This window comes from Nylanderia fulva, unplaced genomic scaffold (genome assembly GCF_048542155.1).
Source record: "Nylanderia fulva isolate GAGA-0341 unplaced genomic scaffold, ASM4854215v1 Scaffold4, whole genome shotgun sequence".
Classification (NCBI taxonomy): Eukaryota; Metazoa; Arthropoda; class Insecta; order Hymenoptera; family Formicidae; genus Nylanderia; species Nylanderia fulva.
Genome location: NW_028190476.1, coordinates 5646704 through 5663912, shown reverse-complemented (window position 1 = coordinate 5663912; position 17209 = coordinate 5646704). Strand labels below are relative to the sequence as shown.

The window sequence follows — 17209 nt, the reverse complement described above, 5'->3', positions numbered from 1 at the left end:
TGGCCCGCTGCTGTTGCTGGCAGACCGGGTTGGCAAGCCAACGGCGGAAACACACCGTGCGACGACAACCTGCCAGCCGTGGAGCCGGCCGCAGAAGCCAGATAGGCGGCGGCAGTGGGGAGGCTAGGATTCTCGCCCCGCTAGGGAGCCACGTTCTTGGGCCTGCGCCCCCGTCGCCCCCTGGTGGGGGGGCGCGGGGACTCCTGGCCTCACTGGCTCACCGCGGGGCTCTTTTTGTCTTGCTGCTGCTGACTGGCGTCTTGCGTTCCCTGTACACCCGCGGCTGCACCCGCTTGACCACCCTGGACACCCTGAAATAGATACTTTTCTTTCATTTCTTGATAAACCGAGCATCCTTGATATTGGTTCTTCAATATCACTTGTCGAATATATTATATAAGTTAATTACATATGTTACCTGACTGCCAGGACCACCCTGTGGCGGGCCAGGACCGCGATCTGGCGGCCAGGAATTACCAGGTGTCGGTTCCGAATGGAACTGGTGAGGATGCGGCGGTGGACCGCCGGCCGCGTCATGACTATGAGGATCCATATTGTTCGCGTCATATTGCGTGTTCTCCAACCTCGTGATCAATCGTTCATCCTCATCTCCGAACTCGCCACCCATTAAAGATGGTTCACCCACGACCATCACATCCTGCATTAATGTGAGAGAAAGTATCTCCAGTTAATGCCTGTCCTCTTACATAATTGATAAAGTCGATCGAGAAAGTTAATCGAGACATTTACTTGCGACGCTAGAGAAAAATTTGGCCCTGGTGAACGCTTTTTACTGGGGGCGGGTGGCGCGTTATTGCCCGGCCCTGACGTACTGCCCTTTCGCTTTCTTCTTTTGCTAGCCGGTCGCTGGGATTCTGGAAATAATTGGTTCATCGTGAGCAGGACGCTGCGCGCACTCGATCGCCACGCTTGGCCACGTGTGTAGGCTACACACTGATAAACTTAAGAGCACTACCCAGCTGTGGACCTTTCTCATCATCAAAGGTCTCTGACACGCACAAGCACAAGCATGCATTGATAGACGAACAAATACTTAGACACAATTCAGGTCTATTTCTTTCACGCGCTACTAAATACTTTGCACTCTCAAGCGATTTTTACAGAGAAACATGCTTGGCATGATGATACGTAGTGTCGTAGTTGCTTGGTTCCACGGTTTTGTTTTACTTTTAGAAAGATATTGAGATGAAATGAATTTGAATACGAACTTCGACATTCAAAGTTACATAATTAACCACAGTAACGCAACATCAAGCAATCGAAAAGTAATGAACTGAATCACTGATAGGTATATTTGTGTGTGCAAAATAAAAAATAAATTGACATTTTATGTAACAATAATGCTTGATTCGATCATGAACTCAACTATTCGTGAAATGTAATTATCAACAAAGCAAAGCAATGTTGCAACCCTGATAAAATGGTTGATGAGGAAGCGAATGTAATTGTTGAAGAATTCCGTGCAAAATCGGCAAATCTCGCGCTCGACGAGAAAAAAAAAACCGATAGAACCAAGAATCGCGACAAGAGTGGCAAAGAAAACCGACGACAACAGTACGTCGTTTCGCGAATGGCAAAGACCGATCTCGTTGTCTATCAGGATCGATGGTCGTTCGGCTCCACTGGCTGGTGCTTCTCATGTAAAGCAACTGTTCGTCTACCTCTCTTACCCGGCGGGGCAACTATCCTCTGCCATTTCTGGAACAAGGTTGTCTTCAAGCAATCACGAGGTGACAACGCGTACGCCTTATGCCTCGACATCAGTTCCTGCATCGGCTCCAGAATCACACATAACTGTAACAGAATCGCCTTATGTAACTCAAATCCTAATAGAAAAGTCGAATTTGAAACTGTATGAAAAATTTTCCTATATTTTTAAGCCGAATTAGGTATTGTTAAATAAATATGCGCGATATTGTATAATTCTATAGAAGATGAGTCTTTTATAAAACATTTAGATATTTCTTTCAAGTTTAAATACGAAAAAAATATGCAAAATCATTTTAAACATAATTATACACACACACACACACACACACACACACACACACATTTCTAAAATATTGTATATATAAAATTTATTTTTGCAATTTTCAAATTCGAACAACATATGTAAATGCTTTGTTTCTTGTATATGATACATTCGTAATTCGAGAATTGTTAATGATTCAAATCGAGAGAAATTAATTTCAAGTAAAACTTCATTAAACTTTAAAATCGAGCTTTCCTAATCGTTCTATATTTTCGTATTAATATCATTATATTACATTAGTACGTGCAGTAAGTGCAAAGCGATTAAATGGCACTTAAAGAGGAACATTTGCAAATTGACACACCTTTTGCTGCAGTTATCTTCTAGCTATATTCGATTGATTAATCATATTTTCTCATTTTCAATTAATACGTATTCGTGTGTGTGTGTATGTGTGTGTGTGTATAATAACTATATTAGAATAATGATATCATCTTTCTCTATTTTGAACTTGTAAGATGAAAATCTTTCAATAGTTTATCATCGAAAAAGCAATTTAATTTATATCTATACTATTTGTTTTGTAATTTTTCAAAAATTCGATTGCTTTTTATCGCGTAAGACGTAAAGTTTCAGTTCAATTTTCACGCAATCAATCCGATATACTGCGTACATTAACGTATAATTAATTAATTACGACACTCGCATTACAAAAGATACATACTCTAAGGTAGTTGAGGGTGAAGTTGGACATGCCCTGCCTGGTGATGTTTTTGCTGATCTGCTCGAGCATGGTCGGGTCCTGCTGCATACTGACAACGGACCTCGGCACCAGTTCTCGATGCGTTCTCACCGACATGTGCCACGACTTTATCCTCATGAGGTCGTCGAAGGTGAACTCCAATATTAACCTACCCTCCGTTAACACCTGAAATCAGAAATTCGAAATAACAATACAACCCCGCCTTCCCCTGTCTCTCGCTATTTCGCGAGTATTCGATTTCGCGCGTCACTGTCGAGAAAGGAAGAAGAAAGAGAAGAAGAGAGTTCGCAGAAACTTGTGTTGGGAAACAGTTTTGCAGAAACTACGGAAATCCAATTAAACTTTAATCCCTTTTATCTCTATAATATTTTTCTTTAAAAGAAAAGAACGATTAATTTTTCTAATTATGCCAAATTAAAACAGGTGCATTTTCTTTCATATAGCGATCCCAATATATCTGTTAGAGATATATATATATATATATATATATATATATTATGTAGAAAGGGAAAGAGAGATGAGAAAGAGAGACAGGAATAGATTGACAGAATAAGGCTAACGTTTCGGAGACTTGCGAAAAACGAGATACTCAGATATATGTATTTTCGTATAAAGATGTCAACAACTTCGTTAATAAAATATTCTCGTTTCAATCAGAAATATATTTTATATATCAAATGTACACAGAGAGAATTTTCACTTAAAATTTACCCTAAAAATCTTGGAACAATATGATATTGTAAAAATTTATAAGAGTTGCTCTGATTAAATATTTATCACAATAAAAAATAAAATATATTCGATTAATTTTACTATGTACATATTAATATTTTTTATTGTAATAAATATTAATCAGAGAAACTCTTATAAAATTATTTTAATACCATATACGATTTCCATGATTTTCAGGGTAAATTCTCAGAGAAAATTCTCCGTGTAGTTTCTTGTATCTCGATATTTCTAGAAACTTCTAGAATTTGAATTTAATGTCCGCGCATTTCGATAATTAAATTCAGATTCTACATATTATAAATAATTTTTTCTTATTAAATGTAACATAAATTCTCGTACCTTTGTGTACATGGGTTTCCCATATTGCGTGACCATCGTGCACTGATCACAGTCCAGGGTTATACTGGTGTTATGAAACGACTCCTTCTGATTCTTCAAAGTATAGTAAAGCTCTGTAACTCCGCCATCGAATATCGAGCGGAAGTACCTAGGTATTAACGTCCTTCCTATCGCTGAAAGGATAAAAGTGGAAACAATTAGAAATAAATACAAGAAAGAGACGCGCGAGAGAAAGACGAAACGATTATTAAGATGGACAGCTCTATCTTCGATCGATCGATAGGTTGTTTCGCGTTTAGGTACAAAATCTCCCTCAATAAATACGACACGGGGAAGAGATATACATCTTCGTGAAAAGTTGCCCTTAAAGGAAATTTCTAACGCAAGTAAAAACAAAATTGACGCATTTAATTCCAAAGCTTGGCTTCACAATCTATCGCAAAAAAGATACATGATGTAAATAAGACGCAAGAAGTAATATACATATCTTGTACATATATGTATATTATTAATTTATATATTTATATTATTAATTTACATAATATATTATTATATATATTATCATAACATATTATTATTATTAATTTATATTATTATATAAATGTGATATAAATATATATATATATATATAAATATTTAAATCGTTATGCAACAATGCGGTGAGGAAGAAAATTTCTCCTTAATTGCAAAGTAATGCATCTCGCGTTACCACATCTCGTCTTACTGTACGGCGAACTTGTCGTTTATATCCGGGCGACAACGACATGCATCCGCAAGACATGTAATCACGTTGTCGCCGTATATTATCGCGACGGTGTGTGTATGTGTATGTGTGTTAGAGAGAGAGAGAGAGAGAGAAATAGAGAGAGAGAACTGACATTAAAATCCACCAACTGCAAAATTGCCGCCCGGCGGCACGTCATTACTTAAAACACAGGCGGTATCGTACGAGCTTACCAACGATTAAGTATCAGTAGCGATATTGTCAAGGTGTAAAAAATTATCTAACACGGAAATCGAACGCAGATAACGAAAGTAGATATCGGAGAAACTCACTATTTCAGAATGTTATCGATGTTTTTCTCTAAAAAAAAAAAAAAAAAAAAAAAAGTCTTGCTCCGCAACTTACTATTTTTCCGTGTGTGCTTCACTCACCGTCAATTTCATAAATTAGAGAGGTCTCGCTTTTTTCTTTATCGCTTCGTATCTTTGATCAATTGAGTTTATAGATATAACGAAATAAAATGTTTATATTAATAAAAAAAATTTTTTTTTAATTAAATTAAAAATTTAACATATGTTGAGATGTCGATTTAAAATAAAATAGAATCGATTGTTCGCAATTGATTTCGTTATACAGGGTGTCTGACATAAGGTGTCACATCGAAAATATACAAGTAGATCTTGTTATTTGGAGATGAATTTTCCTCAGCAAAAATGTCGAGGGAGGCCATCATTTTTTGCATGTTATCAATTTTTGCTATCATGCATGTATCTTCATAACTAAACCTTGAATGAAAATTTTATTAGAGTAAACTCTACTTGAAATTAATTGGAGAATGTGGTTTTGTTAATATTTTATTTCCACTAAGGCTTACTTTGCGACTCATCTCTTATTTTCAAATCGCTTATAACTCGAAAATTCTTGATGCCTCCAAATAACGAGATCTACCTGCATATATTTTCGGTGTGACACTTTATGTCAGACACCTTGTGTATAAATTTTCGAAAACGTCTCTTCTGCTCAATGAATACTTACAATATCTCTTCGGTCCGTCTTCCAAGCAGACGTGAAGGGTGAGGGTGGCGTCCTCCTCGAAAAACTCGTTCGCGAAGGCCTCCCACCAAAGGTTGTCACTTTCCTAAATAGAACAGAGAGAAATACAGAAAGGATTAGTTTGTGTGATATATATCCTATCAATTTTCTTCTTTCGACACACACACATATATATATATATATATTATAAATCGCCACCGATTTATTTCACGAGTGGCAAATCGGAAACAATCGAAAGTGGCGAACGAAGGGTTAGCCGGAGGACAGAATTACAGAGACGAAAAGAAGAAGAGAGAATGAAGAGGTGGCACCTCTCTCCTCCCTACAAAGAGTCGCACGAAGGGCGCGGAAGACTGAGGAAAGGAGAAAGAGAGAGAGAGAGAGCTGGTGCCACGGTGCTGAATAACGCATGACTGTCTGGCTTGAAATTATAGCATTCCGCCCTCTCTCTCAGTCGTAGGAACTACCCCCTGGCTCTGCTGTTCACCACGCTTTCATTCAATTATGCATCTCCACCTCCACTATCCTCCTAGCGCCCTTCCAGGTCCACCTAGCCCCTGCGGGTGTTCCTCTTATTATTATTTTCCCGCATGCAGCTCTCTCGTCGGCTTTTCTCGCGCGCGAAAAATCGCTGTCGTCGATGATTTCTATAATAACAATCCTGATTCCGCAGATACTATCGCGAATCCGCTCAACCAAGACTCTTCATTCGCGAACGCGTAAATTATACGAATCAATTCTTTTTGAACTATATATGATTTTTACCCGACTGATATTCAATTAAATATGATAGTAAAATTTTTCTACATTGTAAAATTATGTAAAATTACACGATAAATTTACATATTTTTTAATGTAATTTTAGATATTTTTTACAGTGTATAATATATTTTTGTATACAAGTAAATTCTTCGGCGATATTATTTTTTAAGATAATTTACGATAAACATGCAATAGATTGAAATTGTTTCATATTTTTTGTCATAAAATATTAAATACTTAAAAAGAGCTTTTGAATAACAAGGTAATTAAACTGTTTCATTATATAATATTATGTTATGGTTTAAGAAATATTTTGGTACAGAATTACCTTAATTTTCTTTTTTTTCTACCGTTGTGTTTATTTTCATACGTCGATAAAAATCAACAAATATAAAAAATTCATAATTTTGCAAAATATATACATATACGCATATCAAATTGCATAACAAATTAAAAAGATCAAAGGAACAGCATACATTATGAGCGACAGAAAAGTTCTCGAATGAAAACGCAGCATCTGGTGATGGTATGCGAAATACATTCCGAAATACCAATACACACACTCATTCCTGGATGGATTGTTTTCTGAGCACATTTACTTTCGCGACAAAACTCATTGTCGGAACAACAATTATCATGTTTGCCATTGCAATTTATTATGCGTTTCCGCCACTGCGCTTGTCAATAGGCACCTTTTAATTTTGCACATCGGAAAGCAAACTCAGCTTTAACGTAAATGGACGGAGAAACGGCGCTCCATATATGGACATCGGTGGATTTTAAGCGAATAATTAAATATGGGGAGAAGGGGTAAAAATAATATTTTTTCTGTCCTAAAACCGATCCGGAAATCAAAGAACTAAGACACACGGGAATGAGAGATGTCGCGGAACCGGTAACTCGTGTCAAATTCGCATGGACAATCGGTTTCCGGTGCGGCCATCGACACTGCACTCGCAAGAAGATTTATTTCGGACGTAAGCTGCACGGTGCCAAATCAAGCAAACTGTTACCACTCCCGCGCAAATTGATATTTCTGGCAAGCGCGCCTCGGCCCGGATGGAGGAGCCTCGAGAGATATAGAGTAGAGAAGGCGAAACAGTGACACGATAAGTGTAACTGAACGAGCGAAGACGCTGCTCGACAAATGGACGATATTCAATAATGCGAGGGGCCGAGGGAGAAAAATTTATTTCTTTCCGCTTCGCGAAACTCTCTCTTTCTCTCTCGATCGAGTCCGTAAAATCATTCGGGAGCGACGGGATGATACGAGAAATCAGCATTAGCGCAATATATAATGCGTGTTTTGTCATATGTCTATAATGTGCATGACATGTGTTTCGATACATGTTTAATACGGGTAATCTCTGTCCCTGACGATACGTATGACATGTGTGTGATATACGTTTAGATAAAGTGAGTTTAATTTTCAAATTACGAAGCATATACCGTATATAAATTTGCATTTTAAATGTATTTCTTTTTAAACGTAACAACTTAGTTTTACATTTTTTATATATTTTATATTATACAGTTTATACATCTTTCTCTACATAATTTTTTTTCGATATCCAGACAATATAAAGAATCTTGGAAAAAAAATAGCGAAACTTTATCAACACGTTTAATCAGTGTTTTCTTGTTTTATATATTAATCTTATCAGCGAATAAAAATCGCATTTGCCTTGAATTAACTTCAAACTTGTCGCGGGTAAAAAATCGAAGAAGTTTTATTAATCGCATAATCAATCCCTCTTTCTCAGTTAGTTTTACATTTTCAAAACACATTTTCAAAACTCGAGTATCGTAAAAATTTAACGCTTGTCATACATATTTTAGTAAGGTAATTAATTGCTCGTCAATCATTCGGTATTTTAAACGACATGATAAGCATCTGGTAATTTTTATAATTTTCCTACATAACATCAGCATGTTTTTTTTTTTTTTTTCAAATACATATTACATTATCAAATATTGATTAATAGTTCAAAACCTAACAACATAATAAAATGCACTGCAAAAAATAAAAAATACATTTCATACTCGTCAAGATTTCTGACATATTTTTACAAATATGCAAAAACATTTAGTATTTTATAGTAATTAATATTTTTTTTTTATTTTACCCCGACAATTTCTACTATTTTGACAGCATCTTGCAGTCACTCGTATTTAACTATTTATTTAAAGAGCTACAAAGTAAACGAGTAAATAATATTTTTACATACTAAATTACTTTAGTCTCATTTATTTTCTATTTTATATATTAAAATTAAGAATTACGAAATAAGAGATTTAGCAACATTTTCTTCTAGCTTATGCCCTTAGATTCTGGTTAACGCGAATAGAGTTCGACGAGTGAATAATGTATCTAGGAAAATAATACCGTGTTTGCAATTCGATCCGCATTTTGGCAATTCTATTCCATTCTACATATTCGATCCGATAATTCTCTCGCCTTGAACAAAACCGCCGACAATGCGCAAGAAATTCGCAATCGCATTCGTCCTCGCTCTCTGCGGACGGTCGAAAATTCAATATTATTCCCGCAAAATAAAAATTGATTCTCTCTCTCTCTCTCTCCGCCATAAACTATATGTCCAGCGAATGACAAGGAAATAACAAAAAGCGACATTCATATACATATATATATATACATACATACGTATATTTTCAATTCGCCCAAGTTAATAACAGCGAAAATTGCGATGGTGCAACGCACGAAAAGTATAGCATTCGAATTCTCTACATTCACCAAAAAAAAAAAAAAAAAAAAAAAAAAAATCGCAAAAAAGATACTGCAATATGTACATTTTTTTTAAAGCATTATTTATTAATGAATTGCATAAAATTTGACGTCGCATTTAATGCGCGCAATTGATTTGCAAAGATTAGAGATTTTAGAGAGAAAGCGAGATTCTACGTCACGCTTTTATATATTTTCATTAAAATCAACTCCGATATTATAGACGCCGTACTAGGAAATCCATAATATCGCGTTCAAAGGAACCTACACAGATCCGAGTAGGCGATGAATAAAAAACGAAGAGGGGTCAAGGATGAGAGAAAGATCTTGGACGTGAAAATCGCGGCGTGATTTTCGCGCGCATTTTTTTCGCGTCCGTATTAGCGGTAGAGTTAAATGTAATTTGTCCAGGGAAGAGATGAAAAAAAAAGAAAAAAAAAAAAAAAAAAAAAGAGTCCACGGTCGAGTTGAGTCGCGTCGTAATAACCGGGTTGGACGACGCCGCGCATTTTTCGACCCCCGCCGAAAAAATGTCCGGCATCGAGTCGTCCCGAATTCCAGTCCGATTCCGACATACCGGACGCGCGACGGCAAAGAATCCGATGTAATTCCACGGTGTTACCAGGTAGCACACACCCCGACCTCGAGGCGTCGCGTTGACTCCCGAGGACGACGACGACGACGGCGGCGTCTCGACGTCGACGCCGTATTTTAAACCCGCCGCCGGCGCTCGCGACGAATAAATTTCTTTTCATCGATTCGGCCGCGTCGACCGTTCCTCGAGACTGGCCGATGCGTTCTTTGCAACCCCTTTTTCCTCCCGGGTTGGCTCCCAAAATTCTCGCCCTTGTCCACGAATTCTCGACTGTACACACTCTCCCATTTCACGCCGCTAAGTTTACGTCCATTTCTCGGTTTTATTTAGATATATTCCCGGGTCTTACATAACGATGTGTATATATACCGTGAATGAAAAACTCCCTCTTATATATATATATTCACGTCAGATCGATAAAACTCGAAATCAGACGAATTACATTACAGCGTTAAGTACGCGCGGGAAGAGGAAGAGAATCTTATATTCATTTTTCTCTCGAAGAATTCGAGCGAATTGTGTGGTAATTTACATCGATTTAATATATATATATATATATTTGAAAAAAACTGTGTTTTATATCGGCGTTATACGAAAATTATGAATAATTTACAGAATTGTAAAAAAATAAAAAATAAAAAAATAAAAAAATACATACCCGATCGAGACTCGGCGATATATAAAACTACATTTTCAATTGAATTTAGCCGAAAGAGCGCTATTTCGCGAATGAATTTTTGTATATCGCCCGTTTAACGTCGGGTTTTCCACAGTTTCTCTCTCTCTCTCTCATCGCCTCTGCGAATATAAATGCTGAGAATATTCTCACGTGTTCGCGCAATATCTCGGAATAAAACGGGAGGGTTATATCAGCTCGAAATCCTAATTTTTTCAATCCATTCCTCGCGAACTCGAGCGGCGAAATCCGTCCCCTTTTTTTTTTCCCATCCTATCCCGTCCATTCTTCACTCTTGTGATTTTTCGCGCGTCTCTCCCGACTGGCAGCGCGGACTATACTATACGGGGTTGCCGGCGGTTCTTCGTCGGGACTGTACCACCCCACTGTTGTTAGGGGGGTGTGGGGAGACTAGGGGTGGTATATGATCGTGTATATACGTCGCCGCGAAAGTATTGTCGGCGCGCTCCACCTCTCGATTTTCTCGCGAAAATCCTTTTCCTAAGGAAATCCGCGGCCGAGCTCGCCGGGCGATATATCGAAAATTCGGCAAAATTGCCGGGCGTACGACCATCATTTTTGAGAAATTTCGAACAGCCGGTTCGGCCGCGGTTATATTTCGTCGGATTTCTCTCTGGCGCGACTCGGCCGGACAAAACTCTTCCGGCCGATCGGAGTATATACGGCCAGGGGCGGCGGCGCGAGGGACGAACGCGAGGGGGAGGGAAGGGGGAGAACGAGGGGATGGGGGGTACAATATGGGTTATCGAGGGGGCCCCACCCCCAGGGGAGAGCAGGGGCCCTCATTTTATTACCCAGGCTCCCATGACGGTTCTCAACCTTGGCCGAACTTCCTCCGGCTTCTCTCGCACGTTTCATCGAAGCGTCCGAAAGTTTTGGCGTAAACACACAAGCGGCTATATTCCTTCGCGCCAGCTCGAGAAGGTGTGGTGTCTATATCTCGAATACGTCTTTCGATCGTCATCCCTCTCGCGAACGTGCGGAGCCGCGAAAACTCGCGAAAACGGCGGAACAACCGCGAGAGACAATATTTGCCTCTATTTTTATCCCACGCGAGAGAAAGATACGGTAGCGCGAGCGCGATGCTGACGGATGTGTGCGCGATGGAAAATGTGAAAAGTGTTCGATAACCGTGTAACGGAGGCTTTTGCATTCGATAACGTCATCTCGCGCAACGACGTCACCCGCTCCCGAGGGATCTCGAGTTTCCTCGCGGAAAAAAACCAATTTTTCTCAAGCAGAAATTCGCCATTTCTACGGAACGTTTCGTCTCGCGCCGTATATATATATATATATATATATATATATATATATATAATCTAGTAACGGTGCTTATTAGTTCGCTACTATGGATGCTGATACAGGACGTTCTAGCGTCTACCGAGAAGAGAGAATATTTTACAATCCGGATTATTTGCCGAATTTTCTTAAGAGAAGAGTTCGCCCCGATTCAGGATTTGTGCAGCTGCAACGAGAGAAATTAACTGCGCCGAAGTCTGTACTTGGGTAATTTTAGATCGACCTTACTTTCGCGAATATTTTATTCGTCGTCAAAAAAAATCTCATCTCTACGTTGAAAATTAATATTGCGGAAACATTGAATAAGAAACTCTGGGAATTTCGTCATTGATATTTTTATCAAAAAATCTAAATTTGTTGAAAAAATCTGTCGATAAAAGATTCCTCGATAAACTCTCTTAAAATTTCGCGTATCCTGTTTACAGCATCGTCTGCATCATCGCCCACCTTTTGTACAAATTTCGACAAATATTCTGATCGTACGAGTTTTCATTTTCAATCGTAAATACATGAAAATCCAAATTAATTTCTCTCCGCTCCCTCATTAAAAGTTACTTGTTCGAATGTAATTATTTTCATGTGATATTAACAAGCATGATGGCTTTAAAAGTTTGATGCAAATCAAGATACATATATATATATATAATATATAGAAATCTGAAACAAATTCGAAATTGATATAAAAGCTAAAATCACACTTGTATATAAAAGAAAACGATAAATTGATTCTCAATAAATCTTTTACTTAATAAAAATCGTTAACAAATCACGATGCTATATTCCCAAACATTTTTTACGCCACTTATCGTCGCAACTGTGAAATTATCGCTTCCGCGTAACAGGATGCAAAAGTTAAGCGAATAAGAAAAGTGGGGAAAAAACGAGACACGTTAGCGCAAAAGAAACGCGTGTATAGATTCGTACAGCAGGCGTGTATAGGAAACACGCGGAGGGTAAATGAGGCGCCATCAGTCACAGTCAAAATGCTCCACGTCATAGTCGGGAGTGGATCTCTCTCGCGTACGTCAAAGTCCAGCGATGGAAATTAATGCACTTTCTTTCGCTGAGTAACGAATGCCGAAACGGGATGTCCGCGATCACGTGAGAAAAAAATCTCTGCCATCTCTTCTTTACTCTCTTCCTCTGACTTTAATTCACAATTTCAATTCTGATGCGTCTATATATGTATATGATTAAATTATATAGGTATGAAAAATATTGTTCTTAAAAAAATCATAGAGAAGTATACGAAATGGGCAATACAACGCGATTTTCAAAAGTTATTTCTGCGTATCACGGTTTCTTAGAAAATAATAAAGAGGAAGAATATATATATGATAAAGAAAACTAAAGAAAGAATAAAGAAGAATTCCGCCTTTTCCCTCCGTTTTTATTTCGTTGCGTTTTCTCTAAATATCTGCGGATCCATTTGGAATAGTTGATTTTATGCTTTCCACGAATACACGTTTATGGCCACATCGACGATGAGTTTCTTACTTCGAACCTACACGTTTCTATATGCAAAATATAGTAAATATATTTCATATATTTTTTTTAATCATTATATACGTCATATTTTTTTTTAATGTAACCAAGTGATGAAAAAAATGTAATCGCTCGAACGTCTTTATGGTATATCGATACGTGTTGTCGATATGCATATCGATATGACTCTTTGTCAGTCAAGAAATTTATTTTCTGTCTTTTTTTTTTGTCGTTTCTATGTGAAAACTTATTTTTAATAGAAATCGCAGACTCTTCGGATATGTCGCGAACTGATCTCATTTTAGTTTAGAAATATAAATCATATTGAATACGGGTGCGCGAAGCTTTCTAATTTACGACTTAAAGGTTCTTTGGTCTGGAAGCAGAAAGATATGTTATACTTAGATATAAGACATTGAAAGGAAGTTACAGAACTTGGCAAATTATTATCGCTCTAAAATGTTGTGACGTGCATATCAGATACATTATAATTAATATTTAATTAATAGCGTATCTAGCAATAACGAAATCAGTTCCGGCGGCAAACTTTAATTTATAGCGAACGGAAACATACATAAATATCTTAGATCATTTGATTAATTCAACATCGCGATATAAAAAAATGTACGACCGGAGACCGTATAATCGGTCTCAATAAACAGTATACATAAAAGATTACATAGAGAAAAGACATAATCGGCTGGCTCCTGAGAAACTAGTTTTCATATCGACGGCGAACCGGTTAACAAATTTCTTCTTCTTTTTCTTCCGATATCGTTAATTACCGTTCGATATACAGATATGCTTGTCCTCCAAGTGTATCGAAACCCGTTTAAACGCTCACATTGTAGACGGCAGGTCTCGTCTTTTGTCTCGCGACTATAGTCATCATCTCCGGTTTTTGCAACGCGTCTTCTTTACACGCAGTCCCTTTTTCCTCCTCTCTTTCTCTCTCTCTCTCTCTCTCGCCTTTTTCATTTTTACCCACCGTTACACTCGCTCGTATCATTCCCGCGACGAGATAATACGTTCCTGTCCTTTCTTTATTATCTTGTGTCCTCTTTTTTCCTTCCCTTCGTATCCACCCGCCATTTACTTTTATTTACATTTATCCCCTCGCCTTTGCGCAAACTGGCCAAGATCGCGACTATGCCGGATAAACGGTTTCCATAATTTTATCACTTCACGACCTGATTTACGCTGGCGAATCAACCGCAGCTTTAATTGATATTCGAAGCAAAATCCAGAAGATCGTTCACCGATTTCAAAGTTAGCGACCTTCAATGAATGTTTCCTAAAGCAACTTGAAAGCGTTAAAAATGTGCGGAATTTTTCTCCGAAACAAAAATACAAAAGACCTTTGTGGAAACTTTCTAAACTGCAGGTATAATAAAAATATACTGCTATTTCAGGAACGTATTCTACTCATTCTAAAATGATTTAAAAAATTCATATAAACGTATATGTTCAAAAATGATTTTTTTAATTGGCTCTTTATTCTGCCAGGATGTTTGACATGTGTTGCTTACAAATATTTTTTAAAAAATGATTTACCTATTTTGCTACTTTGAAATGAGAAAAATAACATGCTTTCTAATTATCGTATAAGTTTCAATACATATACCTGACTGTAACGTGAAAACGACACGTTTTCAAACGTATGTATATATTTGTATGAATCTTTTTGTTCATTTCGCGTAGAATAAGTTCCTGAAGTAACGGCTCACATTTTTGTTACATCCTGTATAACGAGAAAGAATGCCCAGCAGGCACTATAGAGAAATTGTCGTAGTACAATAATGTTTCGAAAACACGCACAGTCGGTATAATCCCATTGATGAAAAATTATATACATTGACCTTAGAATTTCAGCTATCCATTTCTATCGTAGAGAAATATGAAGATTTGTCTGCTGTTTACGAGATGTCGTCGTTTGTACAAATATTTGAAAGAATAAAATCGAGGGAAGAGATCCCTAGTCGCTATTAGCTACGAGAGATACACACGACGATAGCTCTCGCGTGTAGGTTCATCGGGAAAGGCGGCACGTCTTGCCGCGAAGAAAAGAGAAGAGGCTGGCGGCGACCCCGAGAAAGTATCGAGGAGAAAGCACGTGAAGTTCCGTTCGGTTCGTTTCCGTTCCAGAACGCGAGCGGAGAAGCACGCGTGTTTCTCGAGAAGCCAGTTCTCTCGCTGCTTCGTTCCTTTCTTTTCTTTCAGGCCTGAATATCGTCGGAAGAGCTAGTAGCTCCCTTCGATTCGCCCTCCCATCGTCCATTAAGACTCTATCGGTTTCACATTGTTACACATTCCCCGCGTAATACCCAGTGGCTGCTCCGACGCAAATGCGACACTTAAAAACATATAGAAAGAGAGAGAAGAGAAAAGAATTCGTTTAAAGATTCGGCTTACATCTATATCGGTTCGCGCTTCGTCGAAATTAATTTGAGTGATTTATGCGGAAGTCTTCGCTTTCCATCTTGATGGACGCTTCTTCTTATTCTCCTTCGTACTAATTTTAATTATAAGCGCGAATGCTAATATAAATCTACATTTTATTCTATGCACTAACTGCAGATATCATGAAGATATTCTGCTGCACATTTATCTACATCTAATTTTTCGTGGAATCATTAATTCTTTATTCAATAACATATTGGATTAAAAAAATATGTAATAATTGCTTTTATTATAATGCATATTCAAAATATACGAAATTTATTACTTACATTTTATTTTATGCACTGACTGCAGATATTATGAAGATATTCTGCTGCACATTTATCTGCATCTAATTCTTCGCGAAATAATTAATTCTTTATTCAATAACATATTGGTTTAAAAAAAATATGTAATAATTGCTTTATTATAATGCATATTCAAAATATACGAAATTTATAACATATATGCACCGACGTTGTAAGTGCACGTTGAAATTATATATCGTTCCAATTTTCAGAGCAACGTATACTCTATTAAGACATTATGCGCATTCGGTTCTCAATCCCTGTCTATTAAATCTCTTTTTCCTCAGACAAAATCGTTCCTAAGATAAAATCGATGTAATATACATCTCGAGACCGGCCTTATCGTAAAGATAGTGTTTCCTATTGAACTCGAGTTCCACGAGCGTGCTGTGCATACGAAGCTTCTCTAGTGGTAAGTCATTATATCGCTTTGAGGCTTCGTTCCAGTCGCTTCTTCCTTTCCGTGATTTTATTATTAGATATTCTTGCTTCCGAGTCATACTTGGAAAACTTCGTTTGTAGCTCAATTCCGATCTTAATGCAATTCCGTGAGTGGAAAAAGCGCATGAAAATCACTCGAGATTCGACTTCGCGAATTCTTCGAAATTTTGATTTAACCCTTCTTGTCAATGAACGGCCATCCGAAGCAACTTTAAATGTTAAAAATGTGTCGAAACTTTTCTCTACGAGAAACAAAGGGCCTTTGCATGTCGAGAACTTTCTAAATTATAACGAGAAAGAATGTTCGAGGCTCAGCAGCTACAAAGAAATTGTCGAAAACGTGTAGAGTATGCATTGATATTTAACGGAAGGTTGTGTGAAAAATCATACATTAACAGAAGAATTAAAAAAGCAAATATTTTAAAATATCATGTTTAAAAGGCTCAATGCAACGCAAATCATTCTTTAATGCATTTAATTAAATAACAAATTATATATTTGCTCAATATTAAAAATAATTTTTTCAAGTTCTAAGAAATCTAGTCGAGATTAAATTGATACAGTTAATCTTTTATTTGTGCAATTTTAAGTATCAATTTCAATGCTCTACACTTGTAAAGGTTCCTTAATTAATATGAGATAATGTTTATGAATATATATTTATTTGGCATTGAAACTATTTCAAGCTCTCTTAATGTCGTAAATTTCAACTGAAGATATGCTATAATTTCGACAAGCTTACAGATTCTGCTACTATAGGCACACGAAAGTTACCCTTGTGTTACATCTTTCTCGTAATATCTTTCAAGATTCAGCACTTTTCCGTGAGCATC

General features: G+C 37.3%; 1 protein-coding gene across 4 annotated transcripts in view; it reads right to left on the bottom strand.

The window, feature by feature from the left end:
• Positions 1–71: 71 nt before the first annotated feature.
• Positions 72–17209, bottom strand: part of Chi (LIM domain-binding protein 2 Chi) — an 80781-nt gene continuing 63643 nt past the window's right edge. For 2 of the 4 annotated variants that reach the window (XM_085485975.1, XM_085485977.1), the window contains exons 3-9: positions 5587–5689; positions 3828–4000; positions 2718–2921; positions 1683–1815; positions 751–875; positions 410–658; positions 72–311 (exon numbers count right to left, since the gene is read on the bottom strand). In XM_085485975.1, the coding sequence (XP_085342101.1) occupies positions 210–311; positions 410–658; positions 751–875; positions 1683–1815; positions 2718–2921; positions 3828–4000; positions 5587–5689 (1089 nt within the window). In that variant the 3' untranslated portion in view covers positions 72–209. The remainder of the gene's footprint in view (positions 312–409; positions 659–750; positions 876–1682; positions 1816–2717; positions 2922–3827; positions 4001–5586; positions 5690–17209) is intronic. The other 2 variants (XM_029309290.2, XM_085485976.1) reach the window with 2 other exon arrangements.